General features: G+C 42.2%; 1 protein-coding gene across 2 annotated transcripts in view; it reads right to left on the bottom strand.

The window, feature by feature from the left end:
- Positions 1-15,702, bottom strand: part of cpeb4b (cytoplasmic polyadenylation element binding protein 4b) — a 34,508-nt gene extending 18,806 nt beyond the window's left edge. For both annotated transcript variants that reach the window (XM_085364610.1, XM_085364611.1), the window contains exons 1-2: positions 15,276-15,702; positions 13,305-14,536 (exon numbers count right to left, since the gene is read on the bottom strand). In XM_085364610.1, the coding sequence (XP_085220736.1) occupies positions 13,305-14,489 (1,185 nt within the window). In that variant the 5' untranslated portion in view covers positions 14,490-14,536; positions 15,276-15,702. The remainder of the gene's footprint in view (positions 1-13,304; positions 14,537-15,275) is intronic.
- Between the last annotated feature and the right edge of the window lie 9,899 nt (positions 15,703-25,601).

Genomic DNA, 25,601 nt, shown 5'->3' with positions numbered 1-25,601 from the left:
GCTTTTGCTCTCAGCAGTTGATTTCTCTCATCTTATAAGATGCTGTTATGTGCTTAATTACTATGTGTTTAATTCAACCCTAATTTCTTTTCTTGCATGTTTTTGTGTGCTTTTCCTGCTGTGCAACTTGCAAAGTAAACACAAGCAATAAACAGACTCGTTCAATGAGGCAACATAATGAAAGTCAAGAGAAAAACAAGCAGTCAAATGGAGCATGAGCCAAGCAAATTCCTGGGCAAAAGCTTCGTCACCTACAACAAGGGCATCCTTGGCATATCAGCCAGCCACACTGGATATAATTGTATGCACACACAAATACGTGTTAACACGCACACACCCATACGATGTGTATATACAAAATATTCTCACACTAAAAACATGTACCCATAAACAAACACACACACACACACTCCAAGTGGCATGCTGATAAGGTTTCAGTGCAGACTCCACCTCAGCCAGACAAAATATGCAGTCTTTGTCAACAACTTCTAAAGAAAGTGATCAACTCTTTGGGTTTCCCTTCCTCTGAAAGAACCAAAAGTTAAATATGAAATAATTATTATTCGCATCTCGCTTTTCAATGTCTCATTGCTTCCTTCCTCCTCCTTCACCATTTTCCAAGCCATTCTCTAACAAATACCAACTTCAAAAGTAGAAATGCCTTAAAAAACCTTTTATATTCCTCATGCATGTGTCAGAGATCTCATACTTGACAAAGGCAGCAATTGTTCTAGCTAGAAGTTGTTGTTCATAGGCTGTACCCTATGACTAAAAAGTTTAGTCATGTTTATTCTCTCAAAACTTGGTCACGACTGAATATGCATGTCCTACTTTCAGTTTGGTATCTAGTCCATCGACTACTTGATTATTTAAGGGATTTTTTAAATGAGAAACAATCTCCAACTAATTTGTAGAGCGGCACTCAAAGAAAATCAACCGTTAGCATTTTGTGTAAATATGTAAAAACATAAAATAGATTATTACAAAAAAAAAAAAAAAAAAAAAAAAAAAAAAGACAGGCGAAGGAATGGCTGCCTAACTACTAACTGTCATGCTTCTAAAATAACACACCTGATGTGTTCAGGTTTAACGCTGTAAAAACATCCACTTCGAAGCAATTGAACCTGACAGGATGATTGACAGATCAGACTTCCAAACCATGTCAGCAACGCAGTGTTAAAATAACAAAAGCATCAGTGTGAAACAATGTGGCCTGTTTCTTTTTAAACCTAATCGGCGGACAGTTCAGATGAAATGTGGAAAACTCTAAATCCAAATTTAAAAACTATAAGCAAAGTAAGCAGTAAACTCATACAGTTCAGGTGTAGCAACAGTTCGAATGTTGGTCAGAAAACTTCTGCCTCGAGAAAAACGGAAGAGAAAAGTGTTAAATAACTGAAATAAAGCATGACACAGAAACAAGTTCACCGTTTCAGACAAAACAGAGAAAACATCCTGACAACAACACTACATAGTCAGCTCTGCCCTGGGCCTGACTGATAATGGGCAGAGAATTACCCATCATGTCACTAAGGCTGCATTATCAGTCACTCTTTAAATTTACTATGTTGTTTCTTCAGCAGCAGCTATGCAAAGATCTCTGTTGTTAAACCAGCAACCAATTCAAAGCCTAACGGCAAACTGCAGGCAGTGTCAGAAAAGACTAAGAAATGTTCATTGTCCTTTGTGTTACCATGCTAAAAGGCTCAGAAGAAACACACCTATCCAAGTGAACTACACTTCAAGGGTTGACTAGGAGGGCAACACACTTTTTCTCTTTTTCCTCATTAATCTACCGTCCGGTGTCTGGAGTTGTTCACCAAAATTCAATATCTACTATCTGATCGGCTTGAAGAGCGTGGTTGGGTATCTGGCACACTTGGCTGGTAAAACAGCCAAACTTCCCAGCTGTAGCCAAATTTCTTACCAGCATTTGAGCTGACTACAACAGAAACAACACTGTGGCAGAACACACCCAATGCACTAACTCTCTCTCCCTCAAAACAAATATCAACATGGGGATACAGGCCAGATTGTATCCACCATTTTCTCATATCCGCTTCAGTATAATATGTGCACTTGCGCTATTGCCTAAGGACAAATAAGTCAAACACTCCAAGGCAAGGGAAGCAGAAACAGAGTCCAGGTTTGGTTTCTGCCTTAAGTATACAAGGGTAATGAGTATATTCCAACATGACGACAAATGCATACAAATAGGAAGCGGACAATGCTGTACGCATTTTTGGATTCGCATGCTTTGTGGCATCAGTTTATTTACCATCATATGTGGGCGGTGTAGTATGACAGGGTAATTCTATTATACTGTTTCTGGATAATACAAATTCATTTTGTGGCTGAGATGGACTCAGTATGGTGGACTTGAGGCCTGGCTGGTTCTCTGCAGTTGCTAAGCATTAGCCTGGAGAGTGATTAATCATCAGATTTCTGCATCTCACTCGCTCTCAACAACTGGCCAGCTGTCCAGCAAAGAGCTTATCCCTGACAGATTGCAAGCATGCACAGATGCACGCACATTAGCCACAAGCAAGAAAAATGACGGTTTATATGGTAGTTCTTGTAATCTATGAACACGGCCTAATGCATACACTTAAATTTGCATGCAGCCCATTCACACTGCAAAATCATCTCTTGCAGAAACGTGTAACCCTGAAGCAGTCTATTTGAAGCTGATAATGTAAACAGTGACAGTGCAGGGTTTTTTCCTTTTACTATGCATGATAGGTGTGAATTGTTGGTTGCATGCAGCAAGGCAACCTTACTCTACCAGGCCCGGTGCCATTTGCTGTTTGTTTGACACTGAATTAAAAACTATGCACCAAACTAATCATTTAAAAATTTTGGACTATTATCCAGAATAAGGATTATGGAACACACAAAAATGGGCTTATTATTTATTATTCCATTACAATTACCTCTCAGATAATTTGACTTTTTCAGCCAGTAATTCTTATCAATCTAAAATTAATAATCAATTCTTTTTTTTCCCCCTTTTCTTTCTTTTTTTGTTTAAATTGGGACCTATGCATTGTCTAAGAAGCTTATTTGAAATGCTTGACAAAAGCGTACTGGGTCACACATGATCAGAAATTGGTTCATCTGTCATTCAATCTATGGTTCATTAAATTATGATATGGGTTAGCTTTACAACCAGTGCATAAAGTGCTGCACACAGCACACACTAGTTGCTTAACACTGACTGAAAAAGTAGTCTAGGTAGATCTGGGCTTTGCCATTCTGGGCTCCCTGGTATATTTACACAGAGTCAATTCCAATCAATTTTAGACATCTATAAAAAACAATGTCTATTTTTGACAGGAGATATTTATTTGGACAGGAGAGCCTATCATCGGCTCCGTCTATAACAGAGACCACCGACAACACGCTGCCTTTAATATCATAAAAGCTCAAGTCAAGCATGTTTGGAAAAAAACAAAAAAGCAAACAAAACCAGGGCTGGGCCTGGCTACCACTGTGTGACTGCTCCCTCTAAACAGAATCTAATCTTTAGCAGCACCAAACTGAGCAACCTCCAACAGATTTTCATGGCATGTAGAGTCATCAAAGAATGATTAAATCCAACATGCTGTGGGTGATTAACTCTCAACATTAATCATCAATGTCATCTGGCTGTTAAGATAAAATGGAAGCTGTGGCAGGGTAAAGGGATGCACAACATAAAGGCAAAAAAAGAGTAACTAAATTACACACTGGTGATGTGTAATTTGTCAAGGCTGTAGAATTTGGAGGTTATTTAATAGTTCGCTTATATTCAATTGTCGGAAGGTTGAGCTTTTAATTACATCCCTGAGATTTGTAAAAGATAGAAAGGCCAAAGAAGGAAGGTAGATACAGCTGTTAAAGAAAGGGGAGAGCAAAAGTGAATAGTGAGGTAATTCATCATAAAAAGAGGAAAAATGTAGTACAGGAAAGGGAAACAAGTTGTTCTTTTGACGCTTGTGATTATTTAATTATCACAAAATAAATATAAAGTTGATAAAACTCATTCCATCCATGTTTTGACAGGCAACACAAAAGTCCAATGACAATGAGAATAGCAGAGTTTGAGCCATATCAGGTTAACGTGACCTGCAAAGCGTAGGAAGAGCAGCAGGTAGTGGCACATGCGCTAATGTCTGGGCTCCTGCAACCACGTACAGTAGAACGTCAGGAGTATGAGCAAGCTAAAGGACAAAATGACACCAGAAAATGTTAACGAAAACTCATGCATTACAGAGCACGACACCCCAGAGGACACAGTCCAAGGCTCAGAAGACTGGGACAGAACGGTTTGAATCAACAGAAAAGTATCGATGCCATTTTTAGTGATTTATTTTCCATTCTTAAATGTGGATCCATTTTATTTATTTGGAACTGACCAAAGAATTTAGACATTTGTTTGCGTTCTTCTGTCACAGAACTTTAACTGATTAGATTGTCACTTTGTTATATACCTATTTCGTTTTAAAATGCAGACCAGAAATAAATATTTAAATCAAAATCAACCTTACATCATCACAAGTAAAAAGTCAAAATTATATACTGATCGATAGACTGACATTAAAGAAAAGAATTGTGATAAAAAAAATTTTTAAAAATTCCACATTGCTCAGCTCTGGTGATTGTACTAAACAGTAATATTAACTACTCCCAGCTGCCAAAAACAACCAAATACACAGTGTTGTCTGAACAGTGTGTGCGTTTGGGTTTTAAAACAAGTGACAAAGGGAGGCGTTCAAGCAGTATTTGAACTGCTTGGGGATTAGATTAAAACAACTCACTTACTGTATGCATTCAGCAAAGCTACCTATAATAAGACACTAGGGCTGCTCAATTAATCGAATTTTAATCACGATTACGATCTGGGCTTTCAACGATCATTAAAAATGACTGAGCCGATTATTAGCCCCTCCCTAATTTATCCGCGACACCTTAAAGGCCGGTCCGTGAAAATATTGTCGGGCATAAACCGGTCCGTGGCGCAAAAAAGGTTGGAGACCACTGATTAAGAGGACCCGAGGGAAGCTCGGAAAGCTAAGCAGAAGTTATTTGGAGAGTGACTGCCGTTGGTTGAAAAGAGAGTTTAAAAAAAAAAAAAAAAAAACAAACTTCAGTGGTGTTGCACACTATTTTATATTATTTTTTTAAAGTCATTGTTAACCCTTTAAAGCCGGTCAGAGCAGCACGCTCCGTTTTGCGTAACTATTTTTAAATCCCTGTAGAACCTGAACCGTGTAAGCTAGCGCAATAATTTGTTTTGCATATGAAACCGGAGGAGTTGTACTTACATCTGATGCCATCAGCTTGTCCTAGGTCACGGTTTCGTTCCACATATAGCTTTGCAAAAATTGCATAAAAAGCGCTTGCAGGAACAAAAACATAATATTCCAGAAACACGCTTTGCCGTTCCTATCAGCTGTTCGTAACACTTCCCACAGTGAAATGATGCACATGCTGTTTTCTTTGCAAATCTGCATCATAGGATTGTTTTTTGTTTTTCCTGCAGTATATAAAAATTGCTGTATCTCCAAAATAAAACTATGAAGACACTCAAAATAAATTTCCTGTTGTTGTAAACTATTTTTTGCAACTTTATTGTATTTAAAGTTTTGAGGGATAAGCCTCTTAAATTTCTCCAAGTAGAAATATATGTAAACAAAACAAAAGCGATTTTCAATTTTTTTTGTAGTTTATTGCACTTTTTTGCAATTTATGTAATTACTATGCACTTAATGCATACATATTATTAAAATATGGGCTATAACAGTTGTATTGATGTATAGCAACTTGAAATGCTCCCACAAATGGCACTACAGCATGTAAAAAAAATAATATAAGCTCTGGTGGACTTTGTTCTATAGTAGGTCTTAAAGGGTTAAATAAATATCGTCAAATAATCGTGATCTCAATTTCAGTGAAAATAATCGTGATTATCATTTTTGCCATAATCGAGCAGCCCTATAAGACACCTGAACATAAACTTTCCTTTGTCAACTCTTTTTTGTTATATCAAATTTTGCTGAACACATATTTCAGTGACTAATTAGGGCTTATGCACACACGTATACACAAGTGCCCTTTCTTCCTGTTGCAGAGCGTCTGTCAAGGGCGTAAGAAGGGCACAATGAGGCTGTATGAGCAGGAGAGTTATGTGCTTGCCGGTGCACCGCTCATTAGTTAAAAAAAAAAGAAAAAAAAAAGAAAGTTTTTTTTCTAATTTAACAACACTGTCACAAGGACCAGTGGTAATGGTTTTAACCTTGGGCTTCAAATGACCGAGAGAATTTGTCTGAAATGGCATGACAGTTTTCATGCAGAACATCACAGGTAGGCAAGGAAGGGTACCTGAAAGGCCTGAGGCTTATCTTTAAAGCAAATTTGTCAGTGTCAGCGTGATTGTGTACAGGAACCATAAGGTGTTGTGTTTAACACAGGAAAATGGGCAGGTCTACAGTTCAATTACCTGATACGTGAGTAGGGCTGCTCGATTATGGCAAAAATGATAATCACGATTATTTTCACTGAAATTGAGATCACGATTATTTGACGATATTTATTTAACCCTTTAAGACCTACTATAGAACAAAGTCCACCAGAGCTTATATTATTTTTTTTACATGCTGTAGTGCCATTTGTGGGAGCATTTCAAGTTGCTATACATCAATACAACTGTTATAGCCCATATTTTAATAATATGTATGCATTAAGTGCATAGTAATTACATAAATTGCAAAAAAGTGCAATAAACTACAAAAAAAATTGAAAATCGCTTTTGTTTTGTTTACATATATTTCTACTTGGAGAAATTTAAGAGGCTTATCCCTCAAAACTTTAAATACAATAAAGTTGCAAAAAATAGTTTACAACAACAGGAAATTTATTTTGAGTGTCTTCATAGTTTTATTTTGGAGATACAGCAATTTTTATATACTGCAGGAAAAACAAAAAACAATCCTATGATGCAAATTTGCAAAGAAAACAGCATGTGCATCATTTCACTGTGGGAAGTGTTACGAACAGCTGATAGGAACGGCAAAGCGTGTTTCTGGAATATTATGTTTTTGTTCCTGCAAGCGCTTTTTATGCAATTTTTGCAAAGCTATATGTGGAACGAAACCGTGACCGAGGACAAGCTGATGGCATCAGATGTAAGTACAACTCCTCCGGTTTCATATGCAAAACAAATTATTGCGCTAGCTTACACGGTTCAGGTTCTACAGGGATTTAAAAATAGTTACGCAAAACGGAGCGTGCTGCTCTGACCGGCTTTAAAGGGTTAACAATGACTTTAAAAAAATAATATAAAATAGTGTGCAACACCACTGAAGTTTTTTTTTTTTTTAAACTCTCTTTTCAACCAACGGCAGTCACTCTCCAAATAACTTCTGCTTAGCTTTCCGAGCTTCCCTCGGGTCCTCTTAATCAGCAGTCTCCAACCTTTTTTGCGCCACAGACCGGTTTATGCCCGACAATATTTTCACGGAACGGCCTTTAAGGTGTCGCGAATAAATTAGGGAGGGGCTAATAATCGGCTCAGTCATTTTTAATGATCGTTGAAAGCCCAGATCGTAATCGTGATTAAAATTCGATTAATTGAGCAGCCCTATACGTGAGTATTCATACTCATATATACGTGTGTGTGCTTTGGGGTTAGGGAGTTAAAAATGTACTTTTGCCTTGTTTGAAATATATTATTAATACATCTGTGAAAAACCGCAGCAATAATTCTACCATTTCACCCCCAAAAAAGGGGTTGATCCATGCAAACCATTTGCCATTGCCACACCTGACATCCTAGTGATCCCACAAAAATATATCAGTTTAAGAATAAGCAGATCGCTCCAGGACACAAATGAGCTATGAACAAATAAAAATGAGCAGAAGAAAATTACTTATCGGAATAAATTCAGGCAATAATAAAATAACATTTAGCTTTGCTTACTTGCTAATCCAGAACTTATACTTCTGCTGTAAAGTGAAAGTTTTATTTCAGGAGTTCACAGTACATATATGAACGGATGTTCACACATACCTTTCTTATCTCTTCTCAACCGGAGTTTACAAACAATGTTTTCTGTCTGCCATTACCAGACATAATAAATAGCTGCATTTTACTCTCGGTTTTATCAGGCACAAAGCAACAGGCCTTGCTTTTTCAGCCACTTCCATGGCTTTGTTTGTCTAACTTTTATTTACTGACAATTAACTCTGGACAGGATAGAGTTTACCCAACTGCACTTCCTCTAGTTCACACTCAATATTTTCTGCATCATATTTTCATTAAAGATTCAGATGTTAGCAGTTTTCACGCATGTACTGCCACCCTTGGCCTTTGTAGAATATAACCAACAAAGGTTCATGTAAATACTGAATATCATCTTTAGGCTCCTGAGCACCATCCGTCCAGTTATACATCCATCCATTTTCTTAATCTGATTCAGGATTGGTGGTGGGGTCTGAGGTCTGGAGACTCTCCCAACTGTCATGGTGTGAGAGGAGAGGTAGACCCTCGACAAGTCGCCAGTATATAGCAGCACTAACACAGAGACAGCCAATTAACCTAACATGGATGTCACTGGACTGTAGGAGGAAGATTTAGTATCTGGAGGCAAAAGGGAAACATGCAGACACAGGACCTTCTTGCTGAGAGGCGACAGCTCTAACCACTGTGCCGCCCACTCCAGAGCTACAGTATTTTCCAAACATGCATCCATTTTCTTAACCTCTTATCAAATTCAGGGTCACAGAAGAGCTGGAGCCCATGTAAGCTGACGCAGGGCATCCAACTACAAATATTTAAAGCACAGGCTTATCGAGTAAAAACAAACGGCCTAATAGTCTAATATTCGTAACGCAAACCAGCTTACAACCCCGTGTACTGGTCATTTACAGGTCTGATTTTACATAAAAAGTAGCGTTGTTTTGGTTAAAGCGATATGTAAAACCACACTCTGCAAAGATTTTCTGGACATACACAGAGACAGTTTTAATAATGTGCCTTCAGATAACAGCATCATTATTTCTAAGCTGCACAAACAGTCAGGAGCGCTGTAACCAACAGTTACCCAGGTGGCTTACTGAGGCAATATCCTGTGCTGGCTTCTCTACCTCAGACCCTGCAGGTCTTGACCTGGTCACTGGCCAGATTTACCAGTCTGAAACCACTCAGTACACCTGACACAGCAGCAGGCTTCTGACCTTGAAATTCACGGGTGAAGAATTAGAGGACAAAGAAGGAAAGAATAACAGATAGAAGAAGAAGAAAATAAAGACTTCCCTGACATTTAAAAAGTACACATTTCTGGTCAAAGGTTATTTACTAAGTGAACTGTGTGCTAGCAGTTAGCAGCAGTGTGTCTGGATAGTTAACCACTGTAACATATCTGACTGGTTGCATACTATTGATTTATTGTGTTTATGTGCAGCGAGTTTATAGTGCAAAGGTCACAAAAGTACTGACTTACAGAAATCATCTATATTACATGTTTACGACATTAAAAATGCACAAAGAAGCAGATGTTGTGATGAAATAGGAGTTATTTCATCAAACACAGAAGACCTGAATAATGCCCAACTGATCCTTCATCTGTTGTGTGTGCTAAAACTCCAACAGTTGAGGCTTACAGGAGAAGGGATGTGACACAGGTCTGTTTAGTTCACAGTTACACAAACTACAGTGTTTCATTTACCAAATCCGGGAGTGCCTTGTGTAAGACAACTTGTGTAATCAGTCATCTGAACAATGCCTGATCTCAACAAACATTGACAAGAACCATTTTAAAAACAGTTTTAAAGAAAGCAAAACAAAGCCATCTTTCCCATAACTTCCTCTGGAGTATTTCTGTAGCTACGGGAGTAAATGGATAGGAAACTGCTTAAGGCAACTGATGAGACCGATGTGGCAATTTTCATGTCACATGTATATGCAAGCATGGATAATGAAAGCCAAACAACACTTGGATAGATGTATTTAAGAGTGAAATATACAGAGAAGGCACTGGCAATTAAATGTGACGCTTGGTTGGCTGTGCAGTAATTTAACAATGGTTTCTACAGTAACCACTTCACCACAACATCATGACCTACAGTACATGCTCACACCAAAATGAAACATTTCAAGATTCGGTTGTTTTGTGGTGGATCGAAACTGACAAAAAGAAAAAAGAGAAGAAAAACAACTGATGTGATTCAGAATTTGACAGACTTATAAGCAAATCCTCATTTACATGTAGTAAACTATCTCAGTTGGAACAAATCCTAATATCCACATGAAGTGCATATGAAGTGAATGTTCCAAAGCGGCTGCATTACACAATGCAACAAGCAGCACTGATACAGATCTGAGTGGAAGATGTAACTACGGGCAAAACAATACCGATCCACATCCACGCAAAGCGAGGCGAAAACAAATCTGCGTGAACTGATCGTGTCCGACTTGCCATTACGCCACCGTGCATATGCTTGAAAAGTACAGATTCACGAAGGAGATGTTCTTGAAGAAAAGAAGCAAAAGTGGAGATTGCGGCAGGTTTCAAAATGAGCTTGAGGACTATAAATATACACAGCAATTTCTTAACAGTCATTGTTATCCTTTGTTTGTTATTGAAACCTATATTTTAAATGTGTTGTTATTTTAAAAAAGGAGTTACACTTACATAATCAGTCCCTCTCCCTCTCTCAGACATGCACACCGACAGGGAGGCCATTCTACGCCCATCCTCCATCTGCCCTTGCAGTATCAAGGGGGCAAGAGGACAATGCTACTTTAGTTGATCTGATTCAACCACAAGGAAGAACAACATACTGCAGCTACAGGAAAGCTAGCTTAACTCTAACACCGGGATGTAACAGTCAGGCTTCTCAAAATTGTTGCAGAAACCCAAATCTGATCTACAGGCTGTTTGACACCAGTTGCATTACAACTGGCGTTACAATGCTTTTAACGCATTTAAATCTACAAAGCATGTTGGGAACTTCTTTCTCATTATACTTTTTCTGGTCTTTTTTTTTTTTTTTATTAAGCCAACAGCTTTTTTTGTACCATCCAACCATGCTAATCTGTAATTTTGTGCTCATGAAGACATAACAGCTGCGTATGTGCACCTCTGCACAAAGCAGGGAGGAGGATGGAGACAAAGTGAGACACAGGAGAGCCTCCCTCCTTCCAGCATGAGCCGAAAGTGATGCTTCTATAAGATCATTATAGTATTCTATCACTGATGACCCCGTTCACATATCACAACAAATGATTTTGCATACAGTAACTAATTAACTTAAGAGGACGGATATTAGCTGAACAGGTAATACAGAACTAGGTCACAACATTTGCCCAGTTATTTAATCAATTTAAGCTTTTTAAATCTTTTTGACATGTAAAAACTGTTAATAGAAGCAATAGGATGAAGTTATAAATTAGCTAACTACCTTGTTACAATTTTAGTTATCTTTTTTTAAACTACAATGCTAAATAAGTGAGCCACCATCCTTGTAATTATGCTGCCAGAAAACTAGCTAAAAGAGAGAGGATGTTCCTAATATTGTCCTCTTAAGGGAAGTCCACACAGCAAGTGTGGTGACAATCAGAGACCACAGAAGGTCACTGACATTTAGTGGCTTTAAGCAATGATGGGGTGGGAGCTAAAAAAAGCTCATTTCAAACGTTGGATGAACTGTACCAACACCCTGTACAAGACAAATGAGGATGTCTTAACTGAATCATGCAAAGCTAGTCTAGTGGAGTCCAAGAATAAAAATATGGAACTGTAAATGAGAATAACAGGCCCCCTTTAAATAGTCTCCTCATCAAAGCAAACTGGAACAGGTCAGACACGAACCTGGGCCACACAACTACCTACAGCAATTAGCTGTTAACAACATTAATCCTAAATAGCTACTGAGAAGCATGTGCTCCCTCTCTAATACATGTCAAGACATGTCCGCACAACCTTCTGGCTGCTGAGCCTGTGGAGTGTTGAGTCATTAACTGCTAATGGACAAGAAGAAAGGTCACAACAAGCATCACTTTTAACAGTTTTAAGTTACTTTGCATCTTTAGAGAATTTTGGATTCACTGGTAAAGAACGTGTCCAGGAAATCTGCAATCTATACGTTCAGTTATGATGTTGACAGGCTGCTGAATCTAAAAAGACATGCAGCCACCAGGACTATTTAACACGATCTATTTTCATCCATGACGACGACTACGACTGACACCAACTTGCAGGGACTTTGTCACAACGTAAAAAAGTAAAGGATATGTAGGGTACTTAAAGAAACATTTCACTGGATAGGCCCAGATGGGTCTATAGCCACCTCTGTCTCTTTCCCCTCCTCCTTATAACGACCAGCACAATCAATCACGGGCTAGATCAATAGAATGAATTTATCTCCAGGCCCCTCTACCTCTTTCCATTACAGCTGGTTTCTACATGTGACAGTACAATTATTTAAGCAGTCTTCATTGTATGTGGACCCAGCTTTTAAAATGAATGAACAGGTTGGATTTTTTTTTTTATTAAGGGGTGGCCACCCATGCCATGACATACAGTAAGTGATTAATGTAACTCTAAATCTTATAAATCATCAGGCTCTCTTTTACACAGTGTAATAGGTCAAGAGCCTAATATATGCAAAGCATAAAGAACTGAGCAAGGTTCATGGATCTACAATATCACCGTTTGTTGCTAATGGTTGTTTACGACTGGAACAAAAGCAATCTAACCATAATGTATTGTTATTCATCACTTAATGCAGATATAGTTTTTGACACTATTGTCTGTCGTTATACCCTCCATCGCCGTCTTCATTTTGTACCTCGCTCTCCCAGTCTCCCATTATAAAATCTTATCATTTTTTTTCTGTCCATGCCGTCTTCTCCCCCATTCCTATATGCGCCCCCCCCCCCAATTCACATGGCACACACCACTGCAGTGACAGAGCCACATTAGTCATCGCAAAGGACGCTCAGCTATAAAAGTACAGAGTCCAATAACAGGTTTAACACAGTAGCAAAAGCATCGTGTAAATCTGTGCCCTCCTGCTGTGTCTAAAAATAGAAGCTGTACCACATAATGCTATAATATTAATAGTTCACATAAATGACATCCTGCTGTTTAATAATTCAGGTGATGAGCAGCTACAACTGAAAAATATTCAGAACCAGACATATACGCTGGACATTCATGCTTAGTATACAACATAATTGGGAAGAAAAAGAGGACAATTCCATACAGTTAGTGAAAATTCCCACTCAACCATCTGAATAAACATCTTAGAGGCAAACTGACCTGAAAGGGGAAGATGTTATCGCTGCGGCCAACTCCATCATCCATCCAGGACTTGGGGTTAAAGCCTGCGGGACTGTTTCGAGGGTACTTCTGGGATGCCACATGGTTGTTAGGGAAGGTCTTCTTCAATGGGGAGATAGAGTTAATGGGAGTCATCCCGCCATTCAGCCCGCGTCGATAATCTCTGCCTTGAGATCCTCCCCAGCCGCCACCACTACCATATCCTCCTCCGGGACTCCAGGAAGTGGAGGAGCCGGGGGAGGGAGAGGGACTCTGGTAGCTGGCTGGACCCCAGGGAGACGGGGGCTTGTTCAGGCTGTTGGACAAATGCGGCAACTGGCTGAAAGCTGCATTCCTGTGTGGGAAGGGCGGTGGTGGGTGGGGAGAAGCTGGAGAACGCCGATGCTGCTGGTGTTGGCTGTGGGGGTGCTGGAAATGGGGATGAGGTGGGGGAGCCGGGTGGTGCTGGGACAAGGCAGCAGCTGGTCCGATCTGGGGGGAGAAGTTCCCACCAAACCCTGGACTGACGTGGTGTGAGAAGTTCTGGAACAGCAGAGGCCCGTTACTGGCAGACGCCGGGTTGAAAAAGCTGACATCCTCGTTGATGATTGTTGATGGCGCAGGTGGGATGGCGGGTGACCAGTTGTTAAAGCCAGAAAGCGATGACGAGGTTGTACTGGACTGAACTGGGCCCGTACCCCCGAGACCAGATGTCTCCTGGTAATCAAAGCCTGTCAGAACAGGTGACTCAAGACGGAGCTGCTTCTCTTTTCCATTACTGCTGTCAGATGTGCCATTCTCTGTCTTGCCTTCCTCGGACCTGGCTTTTTCCAATTCTGAAATTATCCCAACGCCACTTCCACCCTCTTGGTGACTCCCAGGAGACAACTGCTGCTTTTCTTGCGTTTCTTGCATTTCCTGTTGCTGCTGTGCTTTGGGTTTTTCTGGCCCCCCCAGGATTTCGTCTTGCACGCTGTTGTGGGTGGCGGAGGCAGGGAAGAGCCAGGGAGAGCCTCCCGTGGTGCCATTCCCTGCGGCTGTGGTGCTGTTTATGAAAGCGGCAGGGCTCTGCGACACATTTTGGTGATGATGAGGGGGCTGCAGATGCGGGTGGATTCGGACCGGGAATGCAGACTTGTTGCCAGTGTTGTTTTGAACTAGAACTCCAAACCCGTAATCCCCCATTTGTTTTCTCCCCCCACAGACAAGTGCTATCCCGTGATCGTTTGGTCCTATAGAGAGAAGAGCATACAAGCATGGCATGCACTGAGTTAGCAGTCACCCACTCACATTAACCAACAGATCAAGGGATTTAGAAAAAAAAAAACAACGAAGTGAGGGGACACAGAGGCATGGAAATCTCTTTATGTGTAGGTTCTAAATGAGATCCTACACACATATAACATTCACTGTACTGTGGCTTTAGAGCTCATCCTTAAAAAAAGCCAGCCAGTTAACGTTACATCTTTAGCTAATTATAACCCCGTGACGTTGCCAGATTGTCTACAGCTGAGCTGCTGGCAGCCACCAGTAAAGCCAGAACCACTGCTGTGTCGAGCATATAGTCTCCATTTGGGGACGTTTTACTAACGAAAACCAACTGACAGGCAACTAATTATCACCCAAGAAACGCACATTAGCACAAAATATCAACGAAGGCTGAAAATATTGACAAAAAACCAACAAAACCGTCAAAAATAAAACACTCGACCTTGTTTGACAGCTGTCAGCACCCTGGGAAGAGCCCACTATCAAAATTACGTTTATATTAATACGGCTTTTTTATCAGTCGGGCAAATTATTGTTAATTAATCGGTTTCACGCGTCGACGGAGAAGCAGTTTAAATCGCTGTTAGCTGACCAGCTAACTTTTCCATCCGTTGCTAACATTAGCTTGCTAGCTAACGACCGTTAGCACGAATGCTAGCTAGCTGGACAGGTTGAAGGCAAGCGAATAAAACATCTCCTCACCTTCTGATCACCACCTTTCGACCTCGGCGTCGTCTGTGTCGAGATCCTTTCCCTCGGGCTGAGAGCGAGACGGTGTCCTTGAAACAATGAGTGCGGCAGGCAAAGGTTTTCAGAGGCGGTTTTAGTAGCTGACTCGTACAGTGCAGTCGGTCAGCTCTTTTTTTTCTCTCTCCCTTCTCCTGACGTGTCCTGCCTGCTCAATGACACAGCTCTCTATCTGCTGCCTGTAATCTGGACCGTATCATCGAAGAGCTTTGTTAACGTGGCAGTGTGTGACTTATACTCGGTTCGTTCATAAAGCCTTATTCGATCGGTTTCATTGTTCGCTTTATTTTCTTTTCTTCTCACTAACTGTCTCTCCTTCAGAGCCAGCCGATCCTCTGTGTGTGTGCTTGCTTGCTTCTTGGCTGCCCCTCTCTCCTGGAACCGACCGTGGCCGAATGACAGCGAAAGATCAGCCGAGACACACTTCCGCTTCTGGGACGGCCCCTCTTCGCTTAGACCACGCCTTCACGGGGCCACACCTCGGTACGCGATTGGTTGGACCACCGGCAACCTCTCTAAAATTCTTCATCATTTAACAGCTATGCGCCAATAATATAACCACGCCGTGCTTTAAGGGCCTGCCCACTCAGGGCAGAAAAAAACCCTCCTCCCATCGCTATCCTGTCTTTTCACGATGCAGCCTATATCAGGTCGTGAGAAAAATGAGAAACCCAACCCCCCCACCAAAGCTTCAGTAAAAGCGCATCCTTGGCTCGGGCTTTTTGATCCCTAGCTCATTTGTTGTGTGGAGATGAAACAAGGAGGTATGCTATCGTTTTTTTTGGTGGTCGTTTTGGTGTTCCTTTTCATGCATAACTTAAATGCAAACCTCGTCCTCTTCACACTGGCCACTGCACTCTGCAGTATTTTTCAGCATTATCATTTTTGTCAGGTGGCTAGAGACTCCTCTTTTCAATGTTTCCCAATCAGTCAATCTTTATTCAGCACTCATTGTCCATAGAAAGAAATACACCCACAAAGAGACTACAGGAGTGCCTCCAATAAAGACTCATGTTTTGCCAAACCTGATATCCATTTAGCCCAGTGATCTCATTCTCAGGCGTGTTGAGCCTGAATATAAATTTAAACATGAGATTTCTTAATAAAGCTTTAAATATACTGATTCCAGCAGTTACAAGCATCTCACTTGCCATTTTAGTCTCTTTAGTAACAACCTCATGGCATCATTATAAGCTACATGTAGCTCGCTTCCCTGTATTTCATCCACAGGTGTTCTGTATACAAATGTGTACAGTATGCTCTAAATGAAGAAATATTCACTCATTCTGTACATGCAGTAAATTTGCATAAGAGGATGTTCGCTTGAGCATACATTAACTGTCATGCCTATAAATATTGTTGTCATCTGTCATTGGATCTGCAGAAAGATCTGCAGGATATTTGATCTCATTACTGACAGTAAGATTATTATCTGACAATGTAAACTTTGGAAATCTGAGATAGATTTCCTCCTTAATCTATATAGAATCTAGAAATCATATCGCTCTTACAGGCATTGCGAGTAATACGCAGAACATATGTGAAGTAGCTGCTGGAGAGAAGCACTACTAGGACTGAAGACCACAAGATCATCTGCATACATGATGTGGTTCACTAAATTTACAGGCTCTCATATTCTTTGACACATCATCGACATAAAGATTCAAAAGAATTGTGGATAAAATCTCTCCTTGTTAGACAAGGAGTTATGTTGTATACCAAAAGAAAAGCTGGTTAATGTAATATCTCCTATCTGTGTTACATCTGTACTCACACTGTCTTATAATAGGTTTTATTATGAGAAAACAGCCTATTCAATCCAAAATCAAAAGCAGCTGTCATGTAATCATACAGTTAAATATGTAGTGACAACCAGGAAGCAGATTGCTTAGCAAAAAAGCTTCATGGCTATCAAATTGTCCCATCTACATTACAGGAAAAACAAGAGCCAGAAAGAGAGCTTTAAGTTTTTTAAACCCATTTCACCTCTCATCCAAGAGGCTCTTTCAGTTCAAAAACCAAAAGTCCCAGGTATTTAAGCCCTAATGCTGCTTAGGAGGTGGTCGTTGACACACTATTAATCACGTATGTCATCACATGAGACAAGGTGTGAAAAAAGGCGTGGGTCATTACCACCAGAGGTTTCAGGTGAAACCACTGTGAGACCTTGCCCCACCCTATCATGTGACCTGTTGAGGTTACTTGATGTGAGTCAGGGTTGAGGCACCTGCCGTAAGCCACCACCTCCTTCGATGATGGTCCTCCACAGTGGACATAGGTGGCCTCTTTTACTCCTATTTCAAACCATCTGTCACTCCTCACTGCACTGCGCAGCGTACACTATGTTGCTTAGTTTCTGTTTGGGAGCTTTGTTTTACGGATGAACAGGTTTATGTCCGAGGGTATGGCTGGGTCTGAAGTACAGTATGTACTTGTGTACACGTATATGTTCCTTTTGTTTCCCTTCTGCCATAGGGAACATTTTCTGTCAAGTATGGCAGGGTCCTGATCACCCCAAGCTTGTGTTCCGGAGGGTGGTGGGAGTTAAAAGTACAGATTTGTGTATGTGGGCTTCCAGTGAACTTCAGTGTTAAGGCTTATATGTCACGATCCTGGGTCTTAGAAGACTACGACCATTACATGGACCCAGCAAACCGCTCTCAGCTGCGTGAGCGTCAGGATGCTGCCTTTGCTGAGCTAGAGGAGGAGCTCCGCTTGAGGCCGTGGCGCACTCCTGACTACGGGCGGATTTTCCGAGGAACGCGGCTGGCTCTCGGTGGTCCCCGGAGCTGCCGAAAGCCCCCACCTGCCGCTTCACCTGCACCCAAGCCGCGGCCGCTTCAGGTGGGAATTCTCCACGTCCCTTCAATTGCCCACGCTCCAGCCTCCGTGTCGCCGTTCTGCACGCCGGAGGCTCGGCTATTCTCTCCGCCCGCTTCCCCTCCCCGTAGGAAGCGGCGCACACGCCGCAATAAGATGGACCATGTTAAGCAACTCCCGGTGGTGAGTAACACTGATTATCCTTCTTCCGCTTCTCTGGACATTAAGAACAATAGACACACTCCTGATCCTGTCGATGTGTCCCTGATGGACGATGACATAGACTGGGAGAAGTTTTTTCATTTTGCTCCCTCTGAACAGGGAGAAATCACAGACAATAAGCACTCGCCAAAGGCTGTAAATGCTGTTAAAGGGAAAACTGTGAACCACTCTACCAGGTCAAACACACTCAGTTCCGGTTCCATCTGTTCGGGTTTTGTCAGGTCCGGTTCAGTCATCCCCAAGTCAGCTCACTCTACAACTGTCAACCCAAGGATTTCAAAAACTATTAAAACAAGGACTGCTAATACTAAGACTGCAAAACATGAAGTGGACGGCGGGTTCATTTTTGATAGATCTGTTTTTGTCGACCCTGAGCCTGCTGTTTCTAAGACTGTTTTTTCTGAGCCTGCTCCTTTTCCTGCTCGTGTTTCTCCTCCCGGGGCAGCTCGGGCCCAGCGTACCTCTGCACCCGTACCAGTTCCTCGGGTGGGGGAGGCTGAGGCCCAGTTGGTCCCCGCTCTGGTTTCCAGGCTAGTGTCCGGCATGTGCCTGCGCCCGTCCCTGTTTCTACTAAGGGCTCAGGAGAATTCGGTCTGCAATCCACACCGCCATCACTACTGCATGCCTTTCAGTCTTTAGCTCAGTCATTAGCGCTGTTAGCCACCCAGTCCATAGTACACTTTCCCGTGCTTCCGTTAGCTCAGCCCTTAGCCCACTGTGCAGCTCAGCCAGCTCCCCATTGTTCAGCTCAGTCATCTGTTCCGTCACCCACTCAGCCTTCTGTTCAGCCGGTGGTCTCTGCACCTACTGGTCATGCCATGTCAGCTGGTGGTTCCGGAGAACCACACCAGCCTCATGCCTCGTCCGCTGGAGGGCCCGAGGAGCCCGTCCAGCCTCATGCCTCGTCCGCTGGAGGGCCTGAGGAGCCCGTTCAGCCTCATGCCTCGTCCGCTGGAGGGTCCGAGGGGCCCGTTCAGCCTCCTGTCTCCGCTGGAGGGTCCGAGGGGCCTGTCCAGCCTCCTGTCTCCGCTGGAGGGTCCGAGGGGCCTGTCCAGCCTCACGCCTCGTCAGCTGGAGGGTCCGAGGGGCCCGTTCAGCCTCCTGTCTCCGCTGGAGGGTCCGAGGAGCCCGTCCAGCCTCCTGTCTCCGCTGGAGGGTCCGAGGGGCCCGTTCAGCCTCACGCCGCATCAGCTGGAGGGCCCGAGGAGCCTGTCCAGCCGCCACCTGCGACCGCCTCGTCGTCGCCTGGTCCGGCTGCATCCGAGTCTTCGTCATCGCCTGGTCCGGCTGCATCCGCCTGTGCTTCTGCTACGCCTGGTCCAGCTGCATCCGCCTGTGCTTCTGCTACGCCTGGTCCAGCCTCTGCCTGTGCTTCTGTTACGCCTGGTCCAGCCTCTGCCTGTGCTTCTGTTACGCCTGGTCCAGCCTCTGCCTGTGCTTCTGTTACGCCTGGGCCTGCCTGTGCTTCTGCTACGCCTGGGCCAGCCTCTGCCTGTGCTTCTGCTACGCCTGGTCCTGCCTCTGCTTCAGCATCGCCTGGTCCTGCCTCTGCTTCAGCGTCGCCTGGTCCTGTGCCCTCCAAGCCTCGGCCGGTACGCCTGACACTTGGGCGCCGCCGTTGCCGTCCGCACGGACGGCCCCCTGATCAAATGAACTATGGACTTCTGGACCGTCACCCTCCGGGTCGGCCCCCTGAGGAGTTGTGAACTGTTCCCTGCGCTCCTGTGTTTTTGATGGACATTGTGTTTTTGTGGCTTTGTTTCTGGCCCTCCGTCCTGGACCCCCGCCGCCCGCCCTGGGTGGGTTGTTTTTGGTTTTGTTTTGTTTTTCCTGGTTTTGGGCGTCTGGAATCCGCCCTTGAAGGGGGGGCTCTGTCACGATCCTGGGTCTTAGGACCCAGTGTTTTGAGTTTTAGTTCATTTTGATGTTTATAGTATGTTTAGCTCATTAGGCCTCCTATGTTGATTTGCTTATTAGTTCCCCCTTGTGTTTCAACCCATGTTAAGTCTCCCCTGCCCTTCATGTCTCTCTGTGCCCCCTCTGTTCTGTTTATGGTGTGTCTTTGCATGTTTGAGTTTCTTGTTTTCTGTCACCCTGCATTGTGCATTATGTTCTCATGGTTGGTCTTTTGTTACTCCCTCTAGTCTAGTCTCTTGTGTTCAAAGCTGAGTATTTCCCTCTGTGTATTTTGGTTCTTAGACCTCTGCCTTATGGTTTGTCTCTGTTTCTTAGTTGCTGTCTCCACTGTGTCTAGTTCGCGTCTCTGTGTGATACTTCCTGTTTTACTTTGAAGGTCCATGCCTCATGTGAGTGTTTCTAGTTTTGCGTCTCTGTCTCGTCCAGTCCTGATTTCTCCCAGCTGTGCCCTCCTTCTGTGTCTCATTCCCTCGTTATCCCTCTGTGTATTTAAGCCCTGTGTTTCTCTTTGTCAGTGTCGTAGTCTCCATCATAGCTGTGTGATTTTTCCCTGTGGCTCCTTGTGCTTTAGTTTTCCCAGTTTAGTTTATTTTGTATTGTTTTTCGTGTCCCACTCCACGCCAGCAATAAAGCTGTGTTTTTTGAGTTTACCTTTTGTCTCTGTGAGTTTGCGTTTGGGTCCTACTTTTGCCTGCACACAGCCGTACTGTGACATATCCTTGTCAGTGTGCACAGCACAGTCCAGAAATGACAAACTATTATCCTTTGTACATTACACAAAATACACAAATCCATTATATTAGGCAGATTACAAGTGTCAGCTATGGTTCTATCTTGTGAACCAAACTTCATGTATGTAGTATATAAATGCTTTATTCATTAAATCCATCTGTCCGTCCGTCCGTCCGTCTGTCCGTCCATCCATCCATCCATCCATCCATCAGTCTATCCATTCATTCTCTTCGGTTTATCCAATTCAGGGTCAAGACAGGGCAAGAAGCAGGGTGCCGATGCCATTTTATCTTCAAATTATTTTGTTTTGGTTGATTATTTTAATCATTTGGCACATTTTCTGAGATGTTTCAATGAACAAGGAGCATACTAGGAAATATATTACTTTTACCTCTGACTCTGGTCATAGTCCATTGTAGTGATCAGAAGCTGGAATGAAGATGCTATACTTATAGTGTGTGAGAGAGACATAGTATATTCTGCCCCAGGCCCTAACAGAGTTTGAAGCCTGTGGGATAAAGCACCCTTAAGAGATAGAGCTATAGGTGCTTGTGTTTTCACCTTTGCACAAAGCCAGGTTAGTGTTTATGCTAACAAAACGTTGAATAAGCCTGCTTGTGTCCTGATTTAATGGACAGAAATTAGAGAGGAGACAATCTTATAATCTCAAATTCAGTAAAAAAGCATTCAAGAAAAGATTTCTTCTTTTGATCTAAAAAAGCTATTTTCTCCGTGTACAGTGTTAACTGACATCTAAGATTGATTTGATTCGTCATACCGATATGAATCTGTCCCAGTTTTTTCTAGGGTATCACATGTAGCCCATTTAAGAGATGTGGTTGTGTCTGCTTTACTCTGTCAGATGACCATCCAACCACCTTTTTTCCTTCATCACCCACCCACACCAATAACCTTCTACTCCTTTTATCTGTTTCCCTGTCCTTCTGTGTCCTTCTCTCTTGTATGGTCATTATCACAGAGAGGTCATCAAACAGCTTTGACTCTGTCAGTCTCACTGACCCTCAACTGGCAGTATTACACGCAAGCCGCAAATGGCAATCTCATAAATCTGTCACTTCAAATCCAGCTGGGAGAGAGCGATAAATTAGGGGAACATGCAGTCTCCTGCATTATTTAATATATACAGGAAGGATGAACAGGCCATGGAGCAGGTATTAGCAGGGTTAAGGAGTGACCGGATTAAAGCAATCAGATTAAGAGAATAGATTGCAGATGCCTGATAATGTGGCCATTCACATTGTGCTCAGAGGTTGGCGTGAGCTGTGCAAATACCCGTAGATGTGTACAAATAAGACAATATTACAATAAGAAATCCATCCACCTATCCTCTGCCACTTGATCTGGTTGTGGAGACAGTTAAGACAAGATGCCCAGACTTCCCTCACCCAGCTACTTCCTGCAGCTCTTCTGGGGGAACTCCAAGGTGTTCCCCAGCCAGCCAAAACGCAGTATGCCCAGGGGCCTCTTCCAACTTGGGCATGTCCAAGAAACCCTCACATATAAGGCATCCAGGGGGTGATCAGATGCCCGGACCACCTCAACTGTTTTGTGTTTTTTTTTACTGTAGAGGAGCTTAACTGCAGTCTAACACTCGTATCACAAATTTCTATCATCATTTGCATTTCCTCTCCTCATTTTTTTAAAATGTCTGTTCTGTTCTGCAAACAAAACTGTTCAAGGGAAATCTTCATGCACTGGAGGGTGAAAAACAGCAGGAAGAAGGAGTAATGTTTTTTTGTTTTTTGTTTTTTTTAAAAATCACAAATGAGATCCAGCTTTCTGCCACTCCTCATGCTCTACACTACAGTAGTATGAATAAAGAGTAGAGCACAAGGAATTCGATTTGTTTCAGTAGGAGATGGTTCTTACCTAAAGATCTGTGGCTTGGAAACAATGCCAAATATTATTTTTTGTTCATGTTCTGCTTCAGAAATATTTATATTGAATTTAAGTTGCACAATTAAATCCTCTTTTTATATTCTCCAAAATATAATTAAGCCCCATGACTGTCTAAACATAATAAAATAATCATTTTACCCCTACTGCTTTTGTTAATTAGAGTATCGTGTCCACAGTAGCTCCATCCTTACACTTTTATCTTAAATTTCTATCATATACACGTGACCTCCGTTTCCCTTTTTCATCATTCTTCAATCTCCACTCTGGTCTGCAAACAAAATTGCTTAAAAGAAATCTTCTTCATACACTGGGGGGAGAAAATCAGCAGGAGGAAGGACTAATATTTAAAAATCCTAAATGTGATCCAGTTTTATGGCCCTTCTTGAGTGTAGGACACAGTATTCCTTTCACAGTGGGGCAGATGATTAGGCAGAGTGCTCGGTGCTGTAAATGGATTTCTAGGACAGAATAACCGGTCCTGCTGGCCTCACTCAGGAGACAACACCCTCTCCTCCTACTGTCCCTTTTCTCTGCCTTTTGCTGTCTGTCACAAAAATACATTGTTTTGTTCCAAATTCTTCATGCCCAGAACAACCCTAAATAAAGCACGAGGCAGAAGGGGAAGTAAATTACATATTTATGAAACTATTTATAAGACCTACTGTGAATCTACAGTTTCAGCCTGAAATTCGACTTTTTTCAAAGCTACCGAGATGTGTAATTTATCTACTGTATGAACTTACTAATAGCCAGTTTTATCATGTATTCACTTTCTGGCAATGGTTTTCTGTGCGCTCTGCCATATTCAAGAGTGGATAGGTACTATGAATAAAACATTGAATCCATTAAAACATTAATCACCTCTACCTAAGGCATAATTATGGTGCAATTCCTCCCAGAGTGTACGCGCGCATGTGTGTGTGTTTGTGAGTCAAGTGTGCATTTATAAGCGTGCACAGAGGTGCCTGAGAGCAAATGCATACAAGTTCATAATATTTGATGTTTAATTTCTTAAAATCTCATTTCAACAATTTCCTGCCGTTTTGATTTTCGGTAGAAAATTCTGCAGCCAAACCCAAAAGTGCATAGAAGACAATTCTGCATTCCCAAGTTTACACATGAATAATACAGAATTTTGACTTTGACACCGATTGTATTTGTGTAAATTATGTAGATGTTTACATGTGTAGTGTTGACCAGCGCAACAAAGCCTTATGGTGTGCTATTGTAGAGTTGTGTTTGGGTCCTATAAAATATTCATTTGGATCGGGCATGTGGCTGAGAAAGAAAACCGTGTGGGTAGTTTGGGGATGCAAAGGACCTTGGGGTATGGATGGGAAGCTTCTCATTGATCTATGGGTAATATTTATAATCACTAACAACCTCACTCTAAATATAAGCTGAAAACCCCCCAACTTGCTCCACTTTTTATATAACAGAAAAGCTCATCTCCTCAATGTTTTTCTTTTTTCTTTATTTTTTTGCCTGACAGCCTCAAACCCTTCATCCTTCCTTCATCCATCCAGTGTATTTTCCCCTGTTGTGCGCTCCCTGGGGACCCTATACTAATTAAGCCGAAGAGGTCTTTCTGGGTAGCGGGCTGAGATGACTGTTTGAAAAAGACACGTGAACTGTGTGTGTGTGTGTGTGTGTGCATCCATGTGGGTGTGTGTGTGTCACAAAGGCCAGGCTGATTTCATGACTCCACTGGGCACAGAAGGGATAATAAATTACAACAGAGCAGCAGCTGGGGGCCTGTGATGTGAGGGTCAGTGTGCGTGTGCATCGTATGCATGTGTACGCTACACTGAGCAAATAAGTGGTTAAGTGTGTTGAAAGAAATTTCAAAATTTTCCAGAGCAAAAACTGACAAATCTGCAAGTTTTATGTGATAATTATGCAGCTTTCCATATTGGTAAATAAAAAACTAACACAGGCAATGAAAAAAATAGTTTTTAATTTGCTGCATAATTTCAGGAGTGAAAACAATTATTTTATTTGGAGAGGCACCAAAGTCAGAGAGCAAACAGGAACAATTAGCATAACTGTTGTAGAAAATTAGTAGCGGTGGATTATCCGTTATTGCCCTGGTGGTAATCAGATGTGAACAGCACACATCACTGTAAAAAAAGGGTCATAAAGATTTTAGCCTCTATTCAAACAGGGACTGAACATGGTGTCTTGAGCAAAGTGGGTCAAGGATGTACAAAAGTACAGTTGTGTTTGTCCGTCTTTATATCTTTCACTACAGTACATCCCTGTATGTTGAGCCGTTTCTGTAGTATGCACGGCAGCATGCAATTTGTGAATTTGTTGTTACCATGGTGATGTCAAATTTGGGCGACTTGCTCATTCATTCACGGTTCGTGACATAAAAAGGAGTCTAATTCTGCTCATTTTCATGTTATCCTATTTTTCTTATGAAGCAACGCAAGAAACGTTTCAAACCCATTCATTAGCCAAAGGTTCTCTGTGTGTGTGTGTGTGTGTGTGTGTGTGTGTGTGTGTGTGTGTGTGTGTGTGTGTGTGTGTGTGTGTGTGTGTGTGTGTGTAAATGTGTAATTAAAGAATGTGCGCAAACGTGGGTGTGAAATCAATTGAGGACCTCTGCCTCTAAAGCCAGAGTGGTTTCATTTACCTTCTGGGCACTTCTCCATGGCCGAGGAGTCT

Source organism: Diplotaxodon limnothrissa, linkage group LG10, assembly GCF_057381915.1.
Source record: "Diplotaxodon limnothrissa isolate DT_005_m linkage group LG10, D_limnothrissa_male_GT1.1, whole genome shotgun sequence".
Lineage (NCBI taxonomy): Eukaryota > Metazoa > Chordata > Actinopteri > Cichliformes > Cichlidae > Diplotaxodon > Diplotaxodon limnothrissa.
The sequence above is the reverse complement of the archived record's forward strand: the minus strand, read 5'-3'. Positions and strand labels throughout refer to the sequence as shown.